This window comes from Peromyscus leucopus, chromosome 13, assembly GCF_004664715.2.
Source record: "Peromyscus leucopus breed LL Stock chromosome 13, UCI_PerLeu_2.1, whole genome shotgun sequence".
In the NCBI taxonomy this organism is placed as follows: Eukaryota; Metazoa; Chordata; class Mammalia; order Rodentia; family Cricetidae; genus Peromyscus; species Peromyscus leucopus.
In genome coordinates, this window is record NC_051074.1 from 23,947,738 (window position 1) to 23,973,054 (window position 25,317).

The 25,317-nt window shown below is 45.1% G+C and overlaps 1 protein-coding gene across 1 annotated transcript in view; it reads left to right on the plus strand.

Annotated features, from left to right (window-relative positions):
* Nucleotides 1–25,317, plus strand: part of Lama1 (laminin subunit alpha 1) — a 131,634-nt gene that overhangs the window by 88,494 nt on the left and 17,823 nt on the right. Inside the window, 15 exon segments of the mRNA XM_028885123.2 lie at nt 1,525–1,614; nt 3,461–3,572; nt 3,776–3,938; nt 8,727–8,934; nt 9,126–9,242; nt 9,365–9,528; nt 12,501–12,636; nt 13,496–13,589; nt 15,039–15,155; nt 16,791–16,973; nt 17,250–17,404; nt 19,808–19,951; nt 21,049–21,182; nt 22,046–22,196; nt 23,018–23,142. Of these exon segments, the coding sequence (XP_028740956.1) occupies nt 1,525–1,614; nt 3,461–3,572; nt 3,776–3,938; nt 8,727–8,934; nt 9,126–9,242; nt 9,365–9,528; nt 12,501–12,636; nt 13,496–13,589; nt 15,039–15,155; nt 16,791–16,973; nt 17,250–17,404; nt 19,808–19,951; nt 21,049–21,182; nt 22,046–22,196; nt 23,018–23,142 (2,093 nt within the window).

The window sequence follows — 25,317 nt, forward strand, 5'->3', positions numbered from 1 at the left end:
CTCTGATGGAGCTGCTTCACAGAAACCTCCTTGGACATTCTGCCCACGGATTTCACCCCACCTTCTGGAATTCGGCTTCAACTCTCCTTCCTCTTTGACAGACCTTTGGGTACTTGAAAAAAAGCTGTCCAAATACAAATACTAGAAATAAATCTGGACCATATCCTCTCTAGTGCTGGTTTATGCCAAAGATGAGCTGTTTTCTGTTACATGTTGTTATCTTCAACTGGAGTCCAAGGTACAAAAATAGTCTTCCTCCTTGGAAGACCATTAACATCTCAACGCGTCAATCCTTGGTTTATATTTTATCAACAGATTTGGTCAAAAGGAGAGGAAAGTTAAGAAATGGAATCAGAGACAGTACCTTTCTCTGGAATGTTAATTCTAATTGGAAAAAAAAATATTGCTGAATATACTTTTTACCTCCACATTTCAATTTAAAATAATCTGCCCCCTGTGTCTTGCAGTAAGAAAAAGGATGGTCATTACTAAATAGTGTTTTACAGAAAGAAGCTTTTCTTGTGTGTGCTCAGTCACTCTCCTCCTCCATACACACACTCACACTCACACACTGGTACTGAGGAGAAGCTGATGAACGCCAAGAAATATTTTTATATTACTTTTTATCAAATAGCAAAATGTGCTTTTGAAAGATGGGTGATTCTGCATTCATTAAGAAAATTCTACAAAAAAAAAAATAGAAGGAAGAGATGCTTCAATATCTATTCTAACCATCACATACACAATCAATAAATGATGTGCTCTGCTGGTTACGTCCCAGGGGTATGACTGTACTTTGAATTTATCAAGTGAAGTAAATAGTTCAGATTTTAACAAACCTTGAATGGTTTACTCTGATGTAATCCACCCATCCATCCCCTTAACAATGCTTTGTATTCATCTCCAACACTCTCTGGAGGGCAGGGATGTGAACTGCACCCTTCCTAAATAGTAACGTAACTACCTTGTGAAAGGTTTCCCTACTTAAACAAGTGAAGAGGTTAGAATGTTGGGATGGATTGAACACTTAACTATAAATAATTTTAAAGGGCTTTTCCTTATTGAATACTTTTTCATTTTGCCTAGTAAGTACTTTTCCATGTGTTGAGAATAATAGTCAATATTTATAACTTTGATACTGAAATAAAGCTATATTTGGTCTATGAATGCCATCTGTTTGGAGTCTCCTTAGGAGAGCAGAGTTTGAGTTTATGTCTGTGTGAGAGTAATGTGGAAGGTGGTAGCCAGGGGTGCATTGCTGGACTTGACAGCTGGTGATGAGTGAGTGAGCCCTTTTGCTTTTAAGTAACTATTAAAAGGAAGTAGAATGTCTTTCTCTAAGCCAAAAAGCAATTAGCCCATGAGTCCCAGAAGAATGAACATTTTAATGTGATGCAGTAAACCATGTAACATTGTAAACAATGAAACACTTAATGTGATACAGTAAACAATGTAACATTGTAAACAATAACATTTAATGTGATACAGTAAACAATGTAACATTGCTTCTTTTGTTTTTCTTAGAGGTATTTATTAAAAGAAAATGCTAAGAAGATTCGGGCAGAAATCCAGCTTGAAGGGGTTGCAGAACAAACAGAAAACCTGCAGAAGGAGGTAAGTTCTCTGCAAAAAAACCCAGCTCCCCACCAGCCTCCCAGGGCAGCCCTTGGGAGCCTTTGGGTCCCATCTGGCAGGCTCCTGGAGTATCATCAAACAATTCTAACCCCACGAGTTCCCCTGCTGTAGTGGGAAAAGGTTCCTGACCAGATCACTGTTGTCACCCACGCTAAGGAAGAACCGGGTGGTTCACTTAGCTGCTTGCCTTCTCTCCTTAACCTAAGCGGAACTAAAAGAAGGTTATGAGTTCCTTCTTTTCCTAAATTCATTCTACTGTGGAGTTTGTGAGGCAGAGTGGCTTCAGTACTTAGTGGTCCTGTGACTTGCAGGTTTCAGGCCAGGTTGACTGATGGCTTTAGATCCTAGATACAATTAGCTTAGTTTTCATGTCAGCAGGGAATTATTAATTTTGTTTACCTCATGGCAAAGTGTGAGCCACCAAAATATGTCCTGGTTTATAGCGTGTGAGGGGGGGCCTGTTGTCAAACATAGTTTATTATATATTTCTCAGTATGTTCAGACATGCACAGCTGTGCACACAAAAGAAATTTGTAACCAAAGATGATTTGAAAAGAACTTGCAAGTTGCAGTGTGGACTTGGGGTCCCTCCGCAACTAGATATTGGGTCAAAAATAATCTGACTAAAATAATTTCTCTCTCATCAGGAAAGAAGATTCTCTTGGGCCTTAAGGAGAAAATGCCTGCAGGCCCAAGCCTGTTCTTTTAGATTCTTTGATATTGCAATCCCAATCTTCTTTTGACTTAGGAAATTCCTGAAAAGAAGTGACAGCTAAGGGCAGTTGTGTCAGCGTCAGGGCTGGGAGCTTTGGGGTCATGGCCTCACTCACACTCCTAAGGAGGTGCTGGTCACCCCCATGTTACCCATCAGGTTGGAGGTGGATAGTTCTACTGCCTGGCAGATTGGGGGGTCTAAAGCAGTCTCCCTGACTCCTTGTTCTTACTTCACAGGAACTAAAACCTCGCAGGCAGTGAGGTTCCCCTTCCTGTAGTCAGTGTGAAATTCTGCACTATCCACTAACGTTCTGGTCTCCAATCTCATAAAAGCACAGACTGTTCAGCCACCTCTTAGCTACGCCAACAGAGTAGCAAAAGGGCTTGCTCATGTGTCTGCAGGAGTGCCAGTGTGTAAAGTGTAACACACTTGTGTAAAGTATATAACAGTGTGATGACAGTGAAAAAATGGTGATGTAGCCAATTGAGGTGTTTACAATCCGATGCTTCCCCTGGTGCCAGTGGATTCCTGCTCTGCCACCAGGGTCACGCATCCCTTGTTTACTGAGTGCCTTGATTTTTATCATATTCTCAATTTAATCATATATGATTATATGCTTCATGGACCAAGCAGCAATGGGCTGCACCTTAAATGTGTGTGTATTATATATGCACACAGGTAAGTACCGTTCAGCTTAGGTGTAAGTACACAATACCTTCTGTGTGTACGGAAGCACACATGGTATCTATCTAGACAGCACCCATATATTCCCTAAGGAGTCATTTCTCTTGTCACTCGGTGACATGTGACTGTACACGGGAGCTAATGTGAGTAGAAGGCTTTCACAACTGGACACAGGAGCATCTTGCTTTGCTAGTCTTCTAGACTGTTTATAAAAATAAACCATTTTTTCTCATGATGAGTGTCTCTTAGGTGATTTCAGGATCCTGTTAGTCACATCTGAGCCCAGAAATATTAGCCTTGGTTTGCACAATAGTGTATTTTTTTATGATCTGGATGTATTTGATCACTTGAAAGAGACAGCAGCTAGCATTTGGAAGCTTACGTGGTAGTAAACCACACTAACCTGAGTCCTTACTGTCCTGTCAGCTCACTAGAGTCTTAACCAGCAGCCAGCAGGTGAATCAGGCAGCAGAGAGAACCGTCAATGGGACTCAAGCCCTGGCCACGTTCATTGAGCAGCTGCACACAAACATCAAAGGTAGTGTGGGGCTCTCCTTTGGGGACTGGGTGCATGTCTGGTAGAAAGAGTCGTGATCACCTTAGGAAGCAGGTGAACAGTGTTGGGCTGGGCTTCCTAATGCCAAGGGACTGGGACGCCCCATAGCACAGAGATCCTGAAGTGTCCGGGATCCCTACTACCTACCTTGAAGAGACTTACCTAGCCACAAATGTTCTCTGTAGAAATCACGACAAAGGTGGCGATGTTGAATCAGACCGCCCGTGAAGATTTCCAGCCACCCAGTTCTGCTCTTCAGAGCATGCACCAGAACATGTCTTCTTTGCTGGAGCTTACCAAGAAAAGGAATTTCACCGAGATGCACCAAAATGCTACCCTTGAACTCAAGTAAGTCCCGAGCACTGTTCAAACACCACCAATGAGAAGCAGGCATTTGAATGCTGTGGAGGGGGGAAATGGTGGGGAGAATGATCTCTGAGAATTAATATTGCAAGCGAGGAGAGAGGTCGGCTGTCCAGGAGATGAGGAGATGGGTACCCACCACTACAAATACAGAAAAAAAGTCAGTGGAATCAGGGCAGTCCATCTCTGCATACTGTGCAATAGGCTCTGTGTTCTCTGGGACTCTCAGCTTGATTTTATCTACTACAAACTGAAGAGCCTGGGGAACTGTTATTATAATCAAGTGCAGGGTGACCTGTCGAGAAGAGAATAAAGTAGGACACCCCGACCACAAACTCCGGGACAGACGGACACTATCAGAATCACAGAGCTTGGTCACGCAGGCCCTCATAGAACCCCACGGGGTGCAGCCCCAGAGAATGGATGTGTGTAGACTCGGGAGCCTGTGATCTCCTGCCTGGCCTTTTCTAGGTTTTTCCCCACATGGCTGTTAGCTGACATTGTCTTTCCATCAGGTAGCCTGAAGATCGTTTTAACCAGTTACATGAGACTCACTAACTCTGTTCCTTCTAGTAACACTTGAAGTGTTTGTAAATTTTATTACTGTAAACTATCATGGGATAGATGTCTTGGGCAAGCGTTTTCTTTTATTTTCCATATTTCTATGTGGTTTAATATTAAATATTTATACTACAAGTTCTCCCCTTCTTCCTCCTCCGTCCTCTTCCTCTCTTTCTTTGTCCTCTTCTCCCTCCTTCTCTTCTTTTTCGTTCTCCTTTGAGACAGGATCTCACTATGTGTCCCTGCTGGCCTAGAACTTAACCATTTTCCCACGTCAGCCTCCCAAAAGCTGCGATTACAGTGTGTGCAGACACAGGTCCTGTCCCGCCTTCCTGGGTTTCAGGGTATCCTGTTATCAGAGCAGACCATAGGAACCAGATCATTTAGTCACATGATCCACACTCCCTCCTGCTCGTTTCCAGATTAGTTCCACAAGAATGTTAATGTAAAGTACTGCACGCTTTCCCCCAGCAACATGCACATTAGGCTTATACTCCTTTCATCTTTTGTTTGTTTGTTTTGTTTTGTTTTGTTTTTCGAGACAGGGTCTCTCTGTGTAGCTTTGTGCCTTTCCTGGAACTCACTTGGTAGCCCAGGCTGGCCTCAAACTCACAGAGATCTGCCTGGCTTTGCCTCCGGAGTGCTGGGATTAAAGGCGTGCACCGCCGCCGCCGCCGCCGCCACCACCACCCGGCTACCTCCTTTCGTTTTTGAATACACTTTCTGACCTGTTGCTTTGCTCAGGTGGAACTTGACTTGGTTGGATAGGGTGTGGAACGAGGTCCCGTGATACAGTCACTAGAATGTTGGTTCAGAGAGCCTGGGGAGGCCCAGAGAAAACTGAACCGAGTGCTATGAAGGCAGCAAAGTGCCAGAGTGAGTACCAAGACCACAGAGTGCCCATTTGTGGCAGCGAGCGTGGCAGCTCTGCCTTCTGCTGCTGCCCCACGTAGGAGAGAATCCTTGCAATGCGGGAGCTATAAAAGACACAGATTCCCGGGCTGGCAGTCCTAGAGTCTCAGAGCCATCCTGCGGGACCCCCTTCCTCACATCACCCTGCAGCGGCCAGCCCCTCGGATCACTCAGCGGAAAGGTTTACCCCGGGTGCAAGCATGATACTAGGAGTTGGGGACACTCAGAGGACATACAGCAGAGCCTTTGTGCCCAACAGAACTTCTAGACCACCAAGGAAGGCAGGGCCACCCCTTCCTCTCCCCTGTTCCCAGACCTCCCCATTGGCTGGGTTCTCTGGGACTGCCTGCCCTATAATTGCAGCCCCCTTTCTGTTTAGAATACAGTTGTCAATCAGATTCTATGTTTCTCTCCCCCATCTATAAGTGAGGCTGTGACTAAGGGAACTTTTATTAACAATGGGGGAATTCAAAGTGTATTTTCTAGCCTCCGTTTTCTAGTTTCCAAGATAATCCCTCTTCCGATGTCATGGATTATTTTAGGAATTATTTATCATCATATTACTAATTATCATTGTTATCTGAGTCATGGCCAGTGCTTGAGTGTGGATAAACAGTTGTGGCACACACACCAGTCACTTGCACTCTAAGTCAGACCACTCCCACTTTCAGGGACTCCCTGCAACTCCCAGGATCCCACGTGTAATTCAACTTAGGGCCGAGATTCTTTTATTTTTTAAAGATTTATTTATTTATTATGTACACAGAAGAGGGCACCAGATCTCATTACAGATGGTTGTGAACCATCATGTGGGTGCTGGGAATTGAACTCAAGACCTCTGGAAGAGCAGTCGGTGCTCTTAACCTCTGAGCCATCTCTCCATCCCCGGGGGCCGAGATTCTTTAAGGATGTGCAACCAGTTAGGAAGAGGACACAAGGAGCCTGCAGGGGTGTGTGGGGAGGAATGCCTGTGAGGTCCCCTAGTACCTGTTGACGCAGTATGGGGGGGGGTGACATTTCTGCCTGGGGAGGCCATTGGAAATGCAGCATCTGTGGGTTTTCCTGGGGGTCCGTCATCCATAGCACCCATCTGAACACCAGATTCTCTGCAGGAAAGCAGCTGCTTGTCTGAATCACCTTGCTTGCACAGTTGAGCCCCACTGTCCTATCTGTTAGAGATGTGTGGCACCCTTGCCCACTGGCCCTGCTGAGGACAGCTGACTGCCACTTGCCGTGGGAACTCTGCTGGGCACACTGCAGATTATCACCGGCAGCTGTGATCCCGAACCATTTTCCATGCTCGTGTCCCCAGAACTATGCAAAGATGACTTCAGTACAGAAATGTGTTCTGTGAGAGATAAGTGGGGGTCGGGGGCTGCTGCTGCATGTACTAAATGGGCCGGTCCTTCATTATGGTCTTCCCATGTCAGTATCCTGACGTTCACGGAGAATTTCCAGGGAGTGGGAGAACTGAGGATAGACCCAAGTCTACTGTTCTTGTGGAATCTGCTTAATGATCCATGGGATTACAAAGAAGAGCAGTCCATGGAAAACTACTTATTCTGTTCAACTTTGCAAGACACCAAGAGTATGGCCTTGTCTGTCCTGTTCACATGATTGAGGCCACGGATAATGTTTAGAAAGGAACAGAAGAAAATTTTCTGCCGTGTGCAATATAACACATGCCTATAATTCCAGCACTTGGGAGGCAGAGACAGGATGATCTCTCTGAGTTTAGGCTAGCCTGGTCTATATAGTGAGGTCCAGGCCGGCCAGGGCAAAATTACAAGATTCTATTAATGACTGAATAATAAGAAAAACAATTCTTTTGATTTCCAAAAGCTTGCATTTTTTAATGGTTCAAATTGTGTCTTTTTTAGCAATTTGAACTTCTAAGTTTTTTATCAGACCTGTTTTATTGCCCCCCGAACCTTTTCCTGCCCTATGAATAAGTTTCCCTCTTCCTTCAGTTCTTGGTCCAGTGAAAGAATGCATTTGTCATCATTAACACAGAATATACTCTCAGTTTTCCAGGTCCAGCTTCACTGAGGTCATTTATTTTAATTCCACGACTAAAGTATGGTAGGAAGTTTGTGACTATCGTTTGTTAACCAGGGAAACAGTCCATCCTACTTTAAACCATAGCTATCTAAGAAAAAGCCTTCCCAGTCAAGGGCTGGGGAGATGGTTCACAGGGTAAAGATGCTTGTTGTGTCTGAGTTAGGGTTACCATTGCTGTGGAGAAACACCATGACTAAAAGCAAGTTGGGTTTATGTGGCCTACACTTCTACATCACTGACCATCACTGAAGGAAATCAGGACAGGAACTCACACAGGGCAGGAACCTGGAGGCAGAAGCTGATGCAGAGGTTATGGAGGGGGTGCTGCTTACTAGCTTGGTCCTCATGGCTTGCTCAGCCTGCTTTGTAATAGAACCCAGGACCACCAGCCCAGGGGTGACACCACCCAAAATGGGCTGGGCCCTCTCCCATCAATCACCAACTAAGAAAATGCCCTACCGGCTTGCTTACAGCCCGATCTTACTGAGGCGTTTTCTCAACTGAGACTCCCTTCTCTCAGATGACTCTAGCCTGTGTGAAGTTGACATGAAACTACTCAGCACACTGTGCAAGCATGAAGACCTATGTTTGAACCCCCAAGAACCCACATAAAGCCAGGCACAGTAGTATGGGTCTATGGTCTCAGAGCTCCTGGGGTAAGATGGGAAGTGGAAACAGGAGAGTACCTGGAAGGTTGCAGGTCAGCTTACCTGGTGTATGAAAAACAGGGCTGGAAGCTTGCAGGCCAACTTACCTGGTGTATGAGAGAGCCCATCTCAAACAAGGTACAAAGTAAAGACCAGAACCTAATGTTGTCCTCTGAACTCTACATGCTTGACCTGGAACTCATGCATTCTCTTCCCCCATTACATACACACACACACACACACACACACACACATACACACGATAAAGAAAGAAAAAATGCTTCTACTCTTAAGCAGTCAGGATCCATGCTAAGAATGGTGATTCACATTCATAATCCTAGCAATGATGGAGGCTGAGGCAGGGGAATTTTCATGAGTTCAAGACTAGCTTAAGCAGCATAGCTAAGACCTGTCTCAAATAAAAGTAAGTCTTTGTATGTTATTTTTATTCCAAGAAGAAACATGGAATCTGTTAAAAAAAAAAAAAATAGAGAGAGAGAGAAGAAGAAAGAAAAAAAAAACCCTGATTAGTATTACAAGACACATGCTTTGTTTTTATTTACTTCCTATGTGAACCATTTCTATTTATCAGGGCTGCTAAAGATTTATTGTCACGAATTCAGAAGAGGTTCCAGAAGCCTCAGGAAAAGCTGAAGGCATTGGAGGCAGCCAGAGACCTCCTTTCAAACCACAGCAAAGAACTACAGGCTGCCGAGGAGCTCCTGAGGGAAGCTGAGAACAGGACCCAGGAGAGCGACCGCCTGCTGCTCCTTGTCAAAGCCAACCTGAGAGAATTCAGCGTGAGTCTCCGTGTCTCCTTCCTTCTCAGTTAGGACGGTCCTCGGATAGGCCTGTCTATAAACGGTGCCAGCTTTAGTTTCGAACAAAGGGAGCCTGGCCACTAGCTCCAGCAGGTGGCATTCACTTGGTGCCCACGTCAGGGGCTGACTTGCTTTCATGATACATCCTTAATTGGTGATTTTTGATGCAGGAGAAAAAGCTGAATGTTCAAGAAGAACAGAACTTGACCTCAAAGCTCATCGCTGAAGGAAGAGAATGGGTAGATTCCGCCACTACTCATATGGATACTGTACAAGACATCCTAACAGTAAGTTACAATTTGGGCTGCCATACCACAGTTTCTAGAGTAGCCGCGCACCTCATTTGTGTGTGCACATGTACTCTAGTAAATAAGTATGCATATATTTACATTTTAATTTCCCCATGCAGCAGCTGGAGCATCACAGAGATGAGCTCCTTTTGTGGACCAGTAAGCTCCGAGGCCACGTAGATGAGCTCGTCATGCAGATGTCCAAACGAAGAGCTCGTGACCTGGTCCACAGCGCTGAGCACCATGCCTCTGAGCTGCAGAGCCTAGCAGGTGTTTTGGACAGGTAAGGCTGCATAGTTGTCGTAATCCAAGCAGTGCTTGCCAACCCACTGATCAGGGTGAAGGTGGCTTTTTGGGTTACAGCATTGAATTGCTTTTACGCTGTGTTTGTGTGCACATGCATGCATGCACACTCGTGGATGCCTATGCTTGAGTGTGCATGCATATGTAGATGCATGCATACTTAGAGGACAGGCATGGGAAAGCCATAGAGCAATCTTTGCTATTGCCCCTCAGAGGCTGTGCACCTATTTTAGAACAGCATCCTGATGACCAGGAATTTACCATGTAGGCTAGGCTAGCTGGCTATTGAGCTCTATCTCTCTCAGCCTCCCCAGCACCGGGATTACAAGCCACCATGCTTGTCTTTTTCCCCATGGACCCTGGGGAGTCGTAGTAAGGTGCTCATGCCTTCAAACCAAGCACTTTACTGACCGAGTCATTTCCCTGGTGAACTTTTATTGTCATGTAAAAATGAGACTCCTATTTTACCTGTGAGGCTGGTCAGATTCGCTCCTGTGTCTGCCAGCTCACTTTACCATAGGCATGCATATATGATGGGAAAATGCAGACAGCGTACTAGGCTACCATGCCAAGCTATCAAGGCTTTCTAAGGACCTACCGTGCTCAAGTGCTTTGTGTGCGAGTTACACAAGGAGACTGTGTTCTCTGTACATCTTGTGTTCTTGGCTCCATGACTCAGAGGGCGGATGTGGCTGCCCATGCTCTACCTGTAGAAGTGTTGGCAGTCTCTTTGCCAGTGCTGAGAGATATTACATCCCGTCCTTATCTACTTCCTGCTGGTCTATGCTTGTAATATGGTTATTTTTTCAAGAGAGAAAGGGAGAGAAAGAGAGAGAGAGAGAGCACTGTGTGTGTGTGTGTGTGTGTGTGTGTGTGTGTGTGTGTGTCTGTGTCACAATGTGTGCTAGTGCCCACAGAGGCCAGAAGAGGGCCTCAAATCCAAAGGAGCTAAAGTAACAGACAGCTGAGCACTGCCCAACACGGGTGTTGGCACCTGAACTTGGTCTCTTAGTGGTTAGTTGAGCCTTCCCTCCAGCTCCCATCCCAAAGTCACTTTAACCAATAGTTGCAGTTATTGCTTAAACTTTCCCTCATCTTATTAAAAATAAAGCATAACTCCAGCCAGCATGGTTCCCGGGCTTATATGTACATTGGACTTAACCTGGGGCACCTCATCAAATACTGGCTTCCTGTACCTTGTTCTTCCTCCCCCAAGATGGTAACTTACACGCTCTGGATTGTGGCTTAGGATTTACAGTTTCTTTTCTACGGTGTGTGTGTGTGTGTGTGTGTTAAAATACTGGGTATTGAACCAACCAAGGGCCTCATGCATGCCAGGCAATCTCTCTAATACTGAGCTCTATCCACAGTCTTCCTTGTACTTTCATCTTGAGACAAGATCTTACTAGTTGCTTAAGCTGGCCCTGAACCCACCATGAAGCCCAGGCTAGCTCTGCATTTGTGATCCTCCTGAATCAGCCTCCTAGTTTAGGCTAGCAGGCCTAGCTAATCTTGGGGTATTAATTATTTGGTGAATTTGTTTCTTTAAACTTTGTGTAAAGGATGGATATAAAAAGCATGGTGGGATCAGTTTGGGAGGCAACTAGGCAGTGGGACCAAGTCCTGGGCTCATTGCATGAGTTGGCTGTTTGAAACCTAGAGCTTATGCAGGGACACTTGGCTCAGTCTGGGAGGAGGTGACTGGACCTGCCTGGACTGAGTCTACCAGGTTGATCGCAGTCCTCGGGGGAGGATTTGCCCTGGAGGAGGTGGGAATGGGCTGGGGGTAAGGGGAAGGAGTGGGAGGGGGGAGAATAGGGGAACCTGTGGCTGATATGTAGAACTGAATGGTATTGTAAAATAAAATAAATAAAATTTAAAAAAAAAAGCATGGAGGGAATATTTGTGAATTGGAAAATACTCCCCATTGAGAAATAGTGTCAAGAATAGATTATACAACAAAAGCAATTTAAAATGACTCAATAGCCTATTACATAAGTTGGGTGCTGAAATGAATGGCTGTGAGTACCTTAGCAACCAGTAACAAAAAATGGAGGCAGAGCCTCGGCTTCTTTGTATCATTTCCCATCATTCATTAAAGATATGTGGGCTCCATCCATGGCTAGATTAAAATCTGTATTATTTAGTCTAAGAGTAGTGAAAGCAATTTGAGTATGATAGCCTACATTAAATAACATTTTTTTAATTTATAAATCATTGAATTTCCCAGTCAAATGGTAAGAGATAATAATTGCTGATGTCTGGTATGGGAATTACCCAATTCAATATAGTTGGAGAGAAAATGAAGTGATTTCTTCAGCAGGCAAAGATGTGTCAATTGTCACATTTCATTGTCTGTGTAGAGCTAGTGAAATCACACCCTTGCCAGTTGGCAAATTCCTAAACTATTTGCCTGCTTGTTAGAATGAAGTTCAACTGATCGAAATATTATCTGATCCTCCTGCAGACAGCCAAGTGAATCTCATCAAGTTGGGGTACAGCCTTTAGGGACCACCCTAGCACCCCAGCATGTGCTCATAAAGCTTTTTGAAAATTACCAAAGAGTTGCAAGAGAGATTATAACCAGTACACACATGGAGGAGCACCCCAACACAAACCATGAACTTCAACATGGATTGAGGAATATGGGAGACAAATGGTGGTAATTGATGATGTTTCTCTAGGTTTCTGAGGCCATCAGGAGCCTCAGTGTTAATGAAAAGCAGTTCCAAGTGTTGCCATGACAAGCAGCTTCTCAGGCATGACTTCTGTGTGTAGAGGGGAAAGCCATTGATTGCTAGTCTTGTCTTCTTATATCAGAAGAAATGAGGAAGCTTTCAGCTTTACTAGGTACCTACTGTATCATGTAGATACCTACTGTATCACTGTATCATGAGTGACCCCACTAGTTTTTTTTTTAAATAACATCTCTAAATAATTCCAATTTGATAGAGACCTTGAAAACGTTAGAAACGTGTCCGTGAACGCCACCAGCGCAGCACATGTTCACGCCAACATCCAGATCATGATGGAAGACGCAGAAAGACTGGCCGCTGATGCTCAGGAGACTGCAAATGAAACAATCTTGGTGAGAAATGCCCAGGGCTTCATTGTGCCTCTTCCTTTTCTGCATGTCATGAATGTCTTCTAGAACAGCAGTGCTCAACCTGTGGGCCACGACCTCTTTGGGGGTCAAACAGTTTTCAGGGGGTTGCCTAAGACCATCAGAAAACACAGATATTTGCATTACAGTGCACAACAGTAGCAAAATTACAGTTATGAAGTAGCAAAAAAATAATTTTATGGTTGGGGGTCACCACAACATGAGGAACAGCATGGGCCACAGCATTAGGAAGGTTGAGAACCACTGCTCTAGGAGGTTTTTGAGCGTACACTCAAATGTATTTAGACACATTCTTTTCTGGTGAAATCTGTTTGTGTTTTTGTTTGTTTGTTTGCCGTATCATTTGCCCTTTAAGTAATTTTTAGAGAAACTGTTTAAACAGGGTTTCACTATGTTGCACAGCCTGGCCTTCAATTACTGAATTCAAGTGAGTCCACTGCCCCAGCCTTCTGGATCGTTAGAAATGCATTACACCATCTCACTCTATGTTTTTAGTCATTTTTTTTTGCTTCTTTGTGAAGACTAATACTACAATTAAAGAGGAAATCTCAGTTTCTTCTGATAAGGCATTGATGCTGTCCGATACCCTCTTGACATTTGATTTACCCACATTTTATAATGTGGGTAATGATTTACCCACAGCTTTATAATGGCCGATGGCCTTCTTTATAGACGTACACATGTCTCTGCGTTCTTCCTCTCAGACATCGAATTTCCCCTCTGGCTCTGAGGTGGACTTTCTGATTTGGAAGCTAACTGCTGCTCCTCCGATGGGGCTGCTCTCTCTTAGAGGTTACTATGTGTGAATTGTTCTGTTTTTCAGATCTCGGAATCCCTGGTGTCTCAGGGGAAAGCAGTTCTGCAGCGCACGTCCAGATTTCTAAAAGAAAGCATCAGTGCCAGGAGGAAGCAGCAAGGTCAGTTTGCATTTGGAGGAGCGGGATGAGAGGCCACGTGTCAGTGAGCATCCTCAGAGATCACTCTCCTTAGAGTCATTGGAAGCTTCATGTGTGTCTTCCTCTCCTTCACATTGTGATTTCGCCTCATCTCAGCATCGTGTGATTGTGAATCTTTTCCTAGCGCCGTCACTTACTTGAACGTGCACGCTTCTCTGTACTGAAGCCTTCCCTGTGCCCACATTCCAGGGGTTACCTGAGTTAGTATCACTGCTGATCTTCCTGGTGTATGTGCAGATGCTCCTCTTTTTTTCTCAAACATCTCAGTTCCTTGAAGAAATGAGTTATATCTGATGCTATCTTTACATTTTTTTTCATCTGGCTGGAACCTGATAGGCCCTCCTTGATATGTTACTGGATTAAATCATAAATGATAAATCCTTTTCCATAAACACCTATACAGTTCAAGAGTGTACAAGTTCAGTATACAAGCAATCACCTAGGACATGTATGATGAGTGTAACATAAAATGGCAAGAATCTGTTCTATATGAGAAAATGTGCAGGCATGGAATTTTTCTTAATGTATAATATGCTTCTCACATTGATGCAGGAAATTTGTAGGGGTAGCATAAGACCCTCCCATAGCTCCATGAACCAAGGGCTAGACTTTGCCATAGCTGTCTGATTCAAGAGCTAGGTCTACTGTAGCAGACTGACCAAAGGTTTGGGCCCAGCAGTTTTGTTTGTTACTCTGTGATGAGACAAATTAGAACCTCCCTTGTTCTCTGAATATTAGATCTTCCCAATTCTCACTCACCAGCTCAATCATAAATGTTGATAGGTTTTGGCTTCATTTTGCAGAGGTAAAGGTCCTTCTAGGCCATTGAATTGTGAACTTCTTGACAGTTAAAATTCCATGCTTCAATCATGTGTTCAAAATGCTCAGTGTGGTTTCATGTTATGAACAGAAACTGATAGAAGTTTTGATCCAACAGTATAAATTAAAATCAGAGGAAGTTGAGGAGTCCAGATTCGGCAGGTGAAGAGAATACCAAAGAGCTGATTGGCCAGAGTGGCAGGTTGGGGACCCTAAAGAGCCAGGCCTACCACCATCAGGGTTTGACAGAGGTGGGAAAAAAAATGGCAGGTTCCAGCACAGGGAGAAAATTACAGTCTGACAGTTTTAACATTTCTTCATCTGTGTGCTTTTATGAACTTAAGCACAAAATTCAAGAACAAGTAATAGGGCAAAAGGCATTAGCAAGATAGAAAGAAATGATCAGACAAACCAAACCCATCCCCAATGTCTTCAATGGATAGTGCTCAGAATTGCTGGGGGATCTCTCCATATTGAGGCATCTGCAGGAACCTGTATACTCGGTAAATGGATGAGGAATGATAAAGCTGTCACCTCGGTAGTGTTTTAGCAAACTAACCTACAGCAGACCCTTCCTTCCCCTTCACGTAGGTATTACATTGAAGCTAGAAGAGCTGAAAAATTTGACGAGTCAATTTCAAGAGAGTGCCGATAATATTACAAGACAGACCAATGACTCCCTCTGGATCCTGAGAGAAATTCCTGGAGGTAAGCAGAGATGCATTTCGTGGTGTAATTACCTTCTTGTTGTGAAAGCGGTCCACAGAAGCATGAGGAAGCCCTGCCTGATGTCTCATTAGGAACTACAGTAAAAAATGAGACCAACATTGATTAAGCTTCAACTTGAGAGGGAGTGTGACTTACAGATGAAGATCATGAAACTTTTTTAAACAAACATATCAAGTCACACTCTAAAATGTCAGGATTACACTCTGAAAGGCTTTAGGGGCTTTTTTGTAACCACCTTAATTACTGGCTTTCAAAACGGGTTTGACACAGCACTTTGGGGACAGAGGGACCTTCCAAAGAGGCCAAGAAGAAGAGAGAATGTGATTGCCTCCCCTTGGAGGGGACGCCAGACTCATTGTGAACGTGGTAAATGCAGGAATTCTCATTTTGTGATCTTCCTCCCTCGGACGGGAAAACATTATAAAGTCAGCCTGTTGATTTCATGTGGGTGATTTGGAAACACATGGTTCTCCAACACTTTAAATAAGTTTGAGTCATAACCCAAATGAATCGTGGTCTCATGCACTGTGTACGTGACCCCAGGTCCCCTTGCTTGTTTCTAAGGCTCAGCTGGGGCTTTCTTACCTGGAAATGTCTCTTTCCATTGCTTTCCACCACCCCAAGGAAAATGATCCTTCAACTAATTTAATAAAACACTAACGTTTTTATTTGGGCCTAGTTAAACTGACAGGCAAGTTGAGAGAGAAGGGAAGGTCTGCATAGGGATTTTCTCGCTTATTTTCTGGGGTCTTCTGGCCTCAACCTCGTGACTGTGTTGTGCCTGCTTCCTGGGGCTGGCATGGCAGGTATGTGGCACCGTGCCTAGCTTGATTGCCGTACACTTTTATATGGCTTCTTCCGGAGTGAATATTTTACTCTGTGTGCTGAGACAGGTGTCCTTGAATAACAGAATTCTTTTCCCTTTGCAGCCATGTCCTCCCAAAGCTACTGCCCCTTGTAGTAGCAGCTGGTCCACGTTGTGACTAAATACCACTTTGTCCAGCTGCGGCCACTTCCCCCTTGGTTACAGGCTTAAATTCCAGAGCCGCCTTCTCTAGACATGAGATGACATGGGGTGAAGATGAGAAGGCTTACAGACAGGGACTAACTAGAGAAGTCTGGGGCTGGAGAGATGATTCAGAGTGTAGAGGCGCCTGCTGCCACACCTGGAGACCCGAGTTTCATCTCTGGACCCCACACACTGGAAGGGAGAAACCTCCTCCCATACCTTGTCCTCTGGCTTCCAAATGTGTATCATAGTCACGAACACTCACACATACACACGCACACACTAAATCAATACGTAAAATATTAAAAGTACTTTCAGTGAGTGTATCACCCCAGAGCTGGACTAAGTACTATGGCCACTAGTCTCGCTGTGCAATTGAAGTAATGTTCTAGAGTATTAAATATCCAAGTTATTTCATTGGCTCTTTAGTGGGGTGATAGAAAATATGAACACGCTGCCTTCTTTGACGTGAGAAAGCAAGAAGCCTTGTTTTGTATTCAACAAGAAAAATGGTGGTTGGAATGTATGTAAAATGACATTTGTGGTTTTAAGACTTTTCTCTGAGTCTTCAGCGGGGCTCATGCTTGTCCTTGCCTTTATTTTAGGCATGAGAGAGAAGGGGAGGAAAGCCAGAGAGCTGGCCACAGCCGCCAACGAGAGTGCCGTGAAGACTCTAGAGGACGCCCTGGGTTTAAGCCTAAGGGTCTTCAACACATCAGCGGACCTGTCCAGAGTGAATGCCACAGTACAGGAGACAAATGACCTCCTGCGCAACTCCACAATGACCAGTACGTCGGTGGTCTTCCTCCCTCTTTGGAAAGCCTTCGGCCTGCTGATTGGGAGAGATCTGGGTGCACAGGGATGCGGAATGAAACTGTCCTAGCGTGTAGATTTCCACTCGGGAAGGAGAGGGGCCCCAGGGAGTGCACATTGCCGGTGTGTGCGTTGTTCATATATTTCACGGTTTGATCACTCTGTTCCGTCTTATCCGGTGTCTTAGTAATGAACACTTCCCTTCCCTCTTCTCCTCTTGCCTAACTCTCTTGCCTCCCTGTCTTTGTTAGCCCTGTTGGCTGGAAGGAAAATGAAAGACATGGAAATGCAAGCCAACCTCTTATTTGATCGACTGAAGCCTTTGAAAACACTGGAAGAACACCTGAGTAGAAACCTGTCGGAGATCAAGCTTCTGATCAGCCGTGCCCGGAAACAAGCAGCTTCGGTGAGCTGGGCTTGTGGCTCAGAATCTCACAGCTCCCAAAGCCTGGGCTCCTGCTCACAAGTCTTGCGGAATTCAGCGGGCCTGGCGCTCAGCCACCCCAACTCCCCTGCAACTTCTACAGGCCCAGATCTCAATGACCCCATGTCCTCTTAGGCTCCTCTTAGGGTATTTAAACCATCTTCCTCAGAATCCTGCTCATATTTAAGAGTTCAAAGACTCTTAAGAAAAAGTTCGCCCTGTCCACGCTTTAATACATGGAGCAGAGAGGGATTGTGGTGGCCCTGTGAGCTAGGGGCGCTCACGGCCTGTTCGACGGGAGATTAATACTATATAAAAATATAGTTAATGCCTGACTTCATAACTTAGCCTTGCTGCCATGAAGACATTAAGTCTAGTGGTTACATCTGGTTCTGTTCCTTCAGTTTACCAATTAACTTTTAATGCTGGTGGTACTCTCCAAATTGAGTAGCACGGGCCTCACCCTCTAGGACTCTGAGCAAACAATCTGTATACATGCAGATGCTGTACAAGTGTACTTCACTAAGTACATGAGGTGGTAACAGAGAGGTCAAAGTTGGGGAATCATTCAGTAACTACCCAGGGATCAATTCACTTGTTTTAAGCATGTAGTAAGCCTCCTGAGAGAGTATACAGTTGCCACAGTGTGGAGCCCTAGAGGGGAAGAGCTTGACTCACCCCAGCTTAGTCTTTCTGTAGCTTTCTAGGGAAAGGCACTCTGGGTTCTCCAAGAGTCTTCCTTTCTATTAAAGGATGCAGGCTTCCATGTGCTCTTATTTCCCTCGGTGTCATGGACAACCTAAGAAAGTGTACGACAAACTTAGAGTTCTAAATCCCATGGTTAATGCAGACTTGGACAAGTGGAAATTAATAGAAAATCTATACACAGATAATTATGAAGAGAGCAAGCAATATGTAATAAATAGTACTCTATAGCTATTTACTGAGTGATAACATAAATATATTACCCCTGCATTTATTTAACAAATGATCATCAAATACTTATGCCAGGCTTTTTCTTTTGGGCCACCAACCTGCTCCTAAATCATGACACAGAGACTTATTATTAGCTTAGGCTCATTGCTGGCTGGCTCTTTTAACTTGAATTAGCCTGCTTCTCCACATCTACCTTCTGCCTCGGGGCTTACTACCTTTCCTGCTTCTGGACATCTTACTTTCACTGCTTCCTGGCTGGCTGGCGTCTGCCTGGCTTCTTGCCCTGGCCATGTCCCTGCTTCTCTCCTTCTTTCTCCCAAGCCTAGATTCCCCCACCCATTTATTCTTTCTACCTGCCATCCCTGCCTATCCCTCTTCCGCCTAGCTATTGGTCATTCAGCTCTTTGTTAGACCAATCAAGTGCCTTAGGCAGGCAAGGTGAAACAGATGCAATACATCTTTACATAAGTAAACACACATCCTGACATCACTAAACAAATGCAGCATAAACAGAAGTTACACACTTTTACACAGTTAAAGTAATATTCCACAGCATAAACAAATGCAACCTATCTTTGCCTAGTTAAAAGAATAATCCACAACAAATCCTGACTGTAGGTCAGGTGGTAAGAGTCCATAGTCACGAGGTATTAAATCTTGTATAAATGAGACAGTGCCTTATGTAAAAGAATCTATTGAAACCTAAAGAGCTGTAGCTGGGCTTGGTGGCACACGCCTTTAATCCCAACACTCGGGAGGCAGAGGCAGGTGGATCTCTGTGAGTTTCAGGTCAGCTTGGTCTACAGAGTAAGTTCCAGGACAGCCAGGGCTATTAACACAGAGAACCCTGTCTCAAAAAAAGAAAGAAAGAAAGAAGGAAGAAGAAAGAAAGAAGAAAGAAAGAAGAGGAAAGAAAGAAGAGAGAGAAAGAAGAAAGAAGAGGAAAGAAAGAAAGAAAGAAAGAAAGAAAGAAAGAAAGAAGAGAGAGAGAAGAGAGAGAAAGAAAGAAAGAAAGGAGGAAGGAAGGAAGGAAGAAGGAAGGAAAGGAGGAAAGGAGGAAAGGAAAGGAAAAAAAGAAAATTGAAGGGTTACAGAGACTGCTCAGCAGTTAAAAGCGCTTGCTGTTCCATGGAAGACTGGAGTTAGAAAAGCTGAGTTCTTCATAGTGGCACACGCCTATAACCCCAGGCTGAGGCAGGGAGGATCATGTGTTTCAATTGGAGGCCAGCCTGGTCTACACAGGTGAGACACTGTCTCTAAATAAGCAAATCAAACAAATCCTCATTTAAATGACTATCCTGTATCTAAGCAGTTGACGTTGTCTCACTCTGGGAAAACAAAAGTGTTTTATGAATTATGCACAGAGGAACCAGAGACAGGCATCTCCGACACCTGGGAAATTCCTCCTGTGTGCCACTAGGTCATGGGTTGCTTTCTTTATCCTATCAGATCAAAGTTGCCGTGTCTGCAGACAGAGACTGCATCCGTGCCTACCAGCCTCAGATTTCTTCCAGCAACTATAACACTCTTACTCTGAACGTTAAGACACAAGAGCCTGACAACCTTCTCTTCTACCTGGGCAGCAGCACCAGTGTAAGTGAGCGACCCTGGGAGTTTGGGAATACAGGTGTCTCCTTGGTGGACCCTCTCATGATGAAAACATCAATGTGAGGGTCCTGAAGTCACTGAATTCTCCTACCAGGGGTAACCTTTGCTACAATTGTAAATTTGGGTTTCAAATAAATGCAAAACGTGTTTGGGCAGATAGGTCAGTGGGTAAACTGTTCACCTGAGAATCTGAGCTCAGTTCCCAGGACTCACTCAAACAAAACCTGAGTGTCGCGGTATGCATCTGTGTTTCCAGAGCTGGACAGGCGGAGGTAGGCAGATCCCCAGAGCTGCCTGGCCAGCTGGCCTAATCTACTTAGCTAAGTACCAGGTGATTGAGTATCAGGTCATTGAGGGGCCCTGTTTCAAAGCACCGATGAATGTACATGAGGTTGTCTTCTGTCCTTGTGAACATGCCATGCTAATATGCATACATGTGAACTTATACACACACATGAACACGGGCACACATGCCACAAAAAGAAAGTGACATACTTTATCAGTGCCACCTATTGCTTAATTGGTACATCATGCTTCTGTGGACTTGAGGTTATTTTCAGATTGCCAGGCATCACCCAGGTCCTTCCTGCCGAGGAGTTGCCCATAGTCCCTAGATGACAAGTTTCCTAGAGAAGACCACTACTGCTTTGGCTGTATTCAGGAGAGATCCAAACCCTTGAGACTTGGGAATGTCAGGAAGGAGATAGTAAGAAGCATGTTTATTATCACAGATGTCTTCTGAGGAGACAAGAATAGAAGCTCGCTTGCTTTTGTGGCTCTTGCCTTAGTATGCGTGCCACACCCATTGGTACCTTCTGAAACAGAAGGAAGCGAGTGCCGCCTTGCCCAACCCTCCTGTGGCTTGGTGGCAACTCCACTGAGTGTTCTGGGGAGCTTCCTGAGAGGCATGGTGGATGGTCAGTCTGCAGAAGCACTGATGTCAGGTCTGTTCTCTGCCTCGGGAATCTCCGTGCTCCAGTCCCAGGGATGCGATTATTTACAGACAGAAAAGCACTGAAGTGTTGTGCTGGCTGAGTAAATAGCAGTATGTAACTCATCCCCACTCCCCTCCCCTCCCCCAGTCTGATTTTCTCGCAGTGGAGATGCGGCGGGGGAAAGTGGCCTTCCTCTGGGACCTGGGCTCCGGGTCCACAAGGCTGGAATTCCCAGATGTCTCCATCAATGACAACAGATGGCACAGCATCTACATAACCAGGTAGGGAGAGCATGCTCCAGCATCTTTCTTCTTTCAGTTGCGCCTTCTAACACATTTATATGATAACTTATATGATAAACAGGCTTTGAGTCCAAGCCAATGATGGATTAATTGTAACTATAGTATGTGCACCGTAAGTGTGCAGTACCTTCAAAAGCCAGCTGAGAGCATTGGATCCACAGGACCTGTACTTAGAGACGGTCATGAACCACCGTGGGGGTGCTAGGAATGGAACCCAGGCCCTCTGCAAGAGTAGCCAATGCTCTTAACCACAGAGCCGTCTCTCCAAGCCCCCGGATTTTTAAAAATATTTTTAGGAAGTCCAAGTCCAGGGACACCCGCCTTGTAAAATGGCCCCTTCCACCGAAGAGGATTTAGTGAAAAGCCACAGAAGAGAGAAGGAGAGGGGGATGAAACGGGAGACGTGTTCTCTTAAAATTCAGATACAAAGCCAAATTCTTCCTTTTTAAAGCCCCCACCACAGAAACAACTTCCTGTAAGCAGTCTTCCCTAGGACTTTCCTTTTTCCTTTCTGTAATATTGTAGGGGTTTTTGTTGGTGGAGTTGTTGGGAATATTGGCATTCTGTTAAAAACCCGTGTCGTAGTGAAAGGAGTAATTTTTATTCAGACGTGGTTTAACTCAGTAATGATTTCAAATAGGGAAAGGGTGGGATGAAATGTCTCTTTCCCAGGAACTCCTTAACATGACTGGGGGAGTAACACAGAGTTTGAATGGGCAAAGGTGGGTGTAAGGAGAGCGGGTAGGGGGCATGAAAGGCGGGAAGGGGGGATGAAAGGCATGCTGACAGATGTGAGCACGTGAAATGTCTCAACTTCCCCTCCCAACTCTTTCTGACCGAAGGTTTGGAAACATGGGGTCACTGAGTGTCAAGGAGATAAGTTCGGCTGAGAATCCACCGGTCAAAACAAGCAAGTCTCCGGGGTTGGCGAATGTTCTGGACATAAACAATTCAACACTAATGTTTGTTGGAGGGCTTGGAGGTCAAATCAAGGTAATATTCTCTGAGTGTCTGAGCAGGACCCACTGGCTGGTCGGCTTGCTTGTGGTCCTCAAGTATGTCCTCCACAAGCCAAAAGTGTCTGCTTTTCTTCGGCCCCATTTTGGCAGAGTCCGCAGAGCTGTGCTGGGTTTACCAGGGTAAAAGGTCATTTTTAATTGTGAAGATGAATACAAGAGAAATCAATGGGGCCGTTTGCCACTTAGAGATCCTTTCCAGTGCTGAAATAGGAAATTCAATGAATTTATAGTAATTTCTGTGAAGTCCCTTTATCTCTCTTTTGATTTTAGTGGTAATTATGCTAATTGGTGTTTGGCAAGGGTGCATTGTATTTGTTTAATGACATTGGTTAGTTGGACTGGGTTCAATGTTCTGAGGTTGAAAGAAAGGTTTGCATCCCAGTTGGACTAGACTGCTGACCCCCTGTCTGGTCTGATGCTCACCTCTAACAGGCTTGCCCCAGAACCCCTAGCAACTAGTTGATCTTTAGGAAACCGTTCAGAGCTGGGTCTGGTCATGTGCACACACCTGTAATCCCAGCATTCTCGAGGCTGAAGCAAGGGAACTGAGAGTGTGAGAGGCCAGCCTGGGCTACATATATAACAAGGCTCTTTCTCAGCTCCCCCTTCCCCTCAGAAAACCAAACAATGCAAACTGTTCCTGCTTGGCAGTAAATCCAGCTGTTGTAAACGGGCCATTTCATCACGTGTCCTCTTGGAATTTAACTGTGGCCATTGGAGCCCCCTGGGTGGTTTGAGGGAATGTATGCTTCCAACTGGTTATGCATCATGTCTTTGCTCTTGTCTTTACATCAGAAATCTCCCGCTGTGAAGGTTACTCATTTTAAGGGCTGCATGGGAGAGGCCTTCTTGAACGGCAAATCAATCGGCCTGTGGAATTATGTCGAGAGAGAAGGGAAGTGCAATGGCTGCTTTGGAAGGTAATCCATCCCCACATCCAAGTGTTCCGTTAGCTCTATACTCTACGGCCCCTTGGGAGGTCATGCACTGTGCTCCTGCCTTGTGTAACTTGCTACTGTTAGGTCATTAGGGTCAATGAGTATTTGCGTTTATAGTGCCAACTCAACTGGTTCATCTTTAATCTGTCTTTTCATATGTTGCTCGATACTCTCACATAGTACCAGCATCTTTCTGATGATCACCTATCTCTTCCATTCTTGAAGGGTATTGTGAGCCTCTGAGTCAAGCAGTTCTCACTAAAGAAATGTGGAAAATGTCTTAATTAGCAAGTAGAGTTGGTGTATTGAGAGTAGCTGTCACGTGCCCGTGGACAGAGGGCCAGGACATCTGGGATTCCTATAGGCCTCACTACTAACTGGGGGGAGGTACTATTACCCAGGTCCCTCTGTGAGCAGGGCCCCGTCACCCAGGCCTCTGACTGTGCCTGCGGGTGCCAGCGCCCTTTTAAGTACTAGAGCCACTGATGAAGCATGTGGTGTGCCAGCCTGCGTCAGTCTTGGGCGTTGTTCCTAGTCAGGAGCCCAGACAGTTTTCTTGCAGCCCAGGGTAGTAAACCTAGGCTGACTGTGGAGCACATGGGTCTCATGGGTCTAAAACATAAGCCCACAGAGGCTCCAGCAGAAGTTTCTGGGAACTAGCCCAAAAACCTTCCATAGCCCCCAGGGGCCAGGAGACTCTTTCAGTCTTTATTCCTTTGGAATACATTCCTTCTTGTGGCTGCCCTGACTGAGCAGGCTGTAAGGAGGGAGAGAAACCAGAAACAAAGACCATTCAGGTGCTTGGGATGAGAGGACTGCTGGGCTCTGGGTAGGAAGGGGTCACGCACAAGGACAGGACAGCTTTGTGAAGTTTGTTTGAACCCTGGTTTTACCGTTTTCTTGGACTATATCTTTAGATGACATCACCTGTGTCTCTTAGGCTTGAACGAGCTAACTGGAGACACCCCCACCATCACGGAGCACGTTTGCTGTGTTCCAGGCACCACTCCTAAGAACTTTGCACATGTCAAGTTGTGTGCATCTTTCCAGAACACTCTGCTGGTTTCCTTTAGAGACGAAAGCAGCAGAGGAGAGAGAGATTAGGGAATGTTTTCATGTTCACACAACCAGTAACTTGGGAAATTGGGGTTTGAACCCCAGTTGCCGGCTCTAGAGACTGTGTCCTCAGTCAGACCAGTCGGCAGGAAGCAGAGATCAGGGTCGAAGAAAACAGCTGAGTCAAGTGCTGGCCATACAAGCATGAGGACCTGAGTTCGAATCCCCAGAACCCACGTGGTGCTGTACATAATGTCGCACTTATGTAATTCTGTAACTTCTGCTGGGATATAGGAGGCAGAGACAGAATTCCTGGAAGCTCCCAGGCCAGCTAATCTGGAGTATGTAGGAGAGAGAGAGAGAGAGAGAGAGAGAGAGAGAGAGAGATCATAGATAGATAGAGATCCTGCCTCAAGTGGGATGGGAGTTGAGAATCCACATGCAAGGTTGTTCTCTGACATCCACACATATGCTATGGTTCCCTTCCCTCCTCTCCCCTCTTCTCCCCTCCTCTCCCCTCCCCTTTCCTCATTAGCCTGATTGCTTGACTGTTGGGTTACCACCCTGCTTGGATGTGTAAAGCTAAATTTAGCTATTAGTCTTGTACAGAGGAAATTTAAAATTCATATCCCAAACTACTCTCATCTCAGCTTTCCCTCAAGCCCTATGGTATTCTAGCTTTTGGAGCGTCATTGTGATTAATTACAGTTAAGGTTTTGGGTAATTGAATTGTGAGTCCAGTCAGCCTTTGATATATAAGGGGGAAAAAAAAGAAAACCAGGAATAAACTGGTCTTAAAAAGTATTTCTGTGCATGTATAATTCATTAAAAGCTGTATACCTACCTCAAAATATGCAAGCTTTAAACTCATACTAAGCATTCTTGAAGGTGTCAATGGCATTGCTCATAATATGGTCCTTTTGATACCTATTTACTGTTTGATATATTAGTTAAAACTAGGAGAAGCCAGGTATGGTGGCAAACATTTCATCCCAGCCCTGGGGGGGGGGGTGGCAGGGACAGGTCTCTGTGGGTTCAAGGCCAGCCTGGTCTACTTAGTGAGTTCCAGGACAGCCAGGGCTCCACACAGAGCATCTAAAG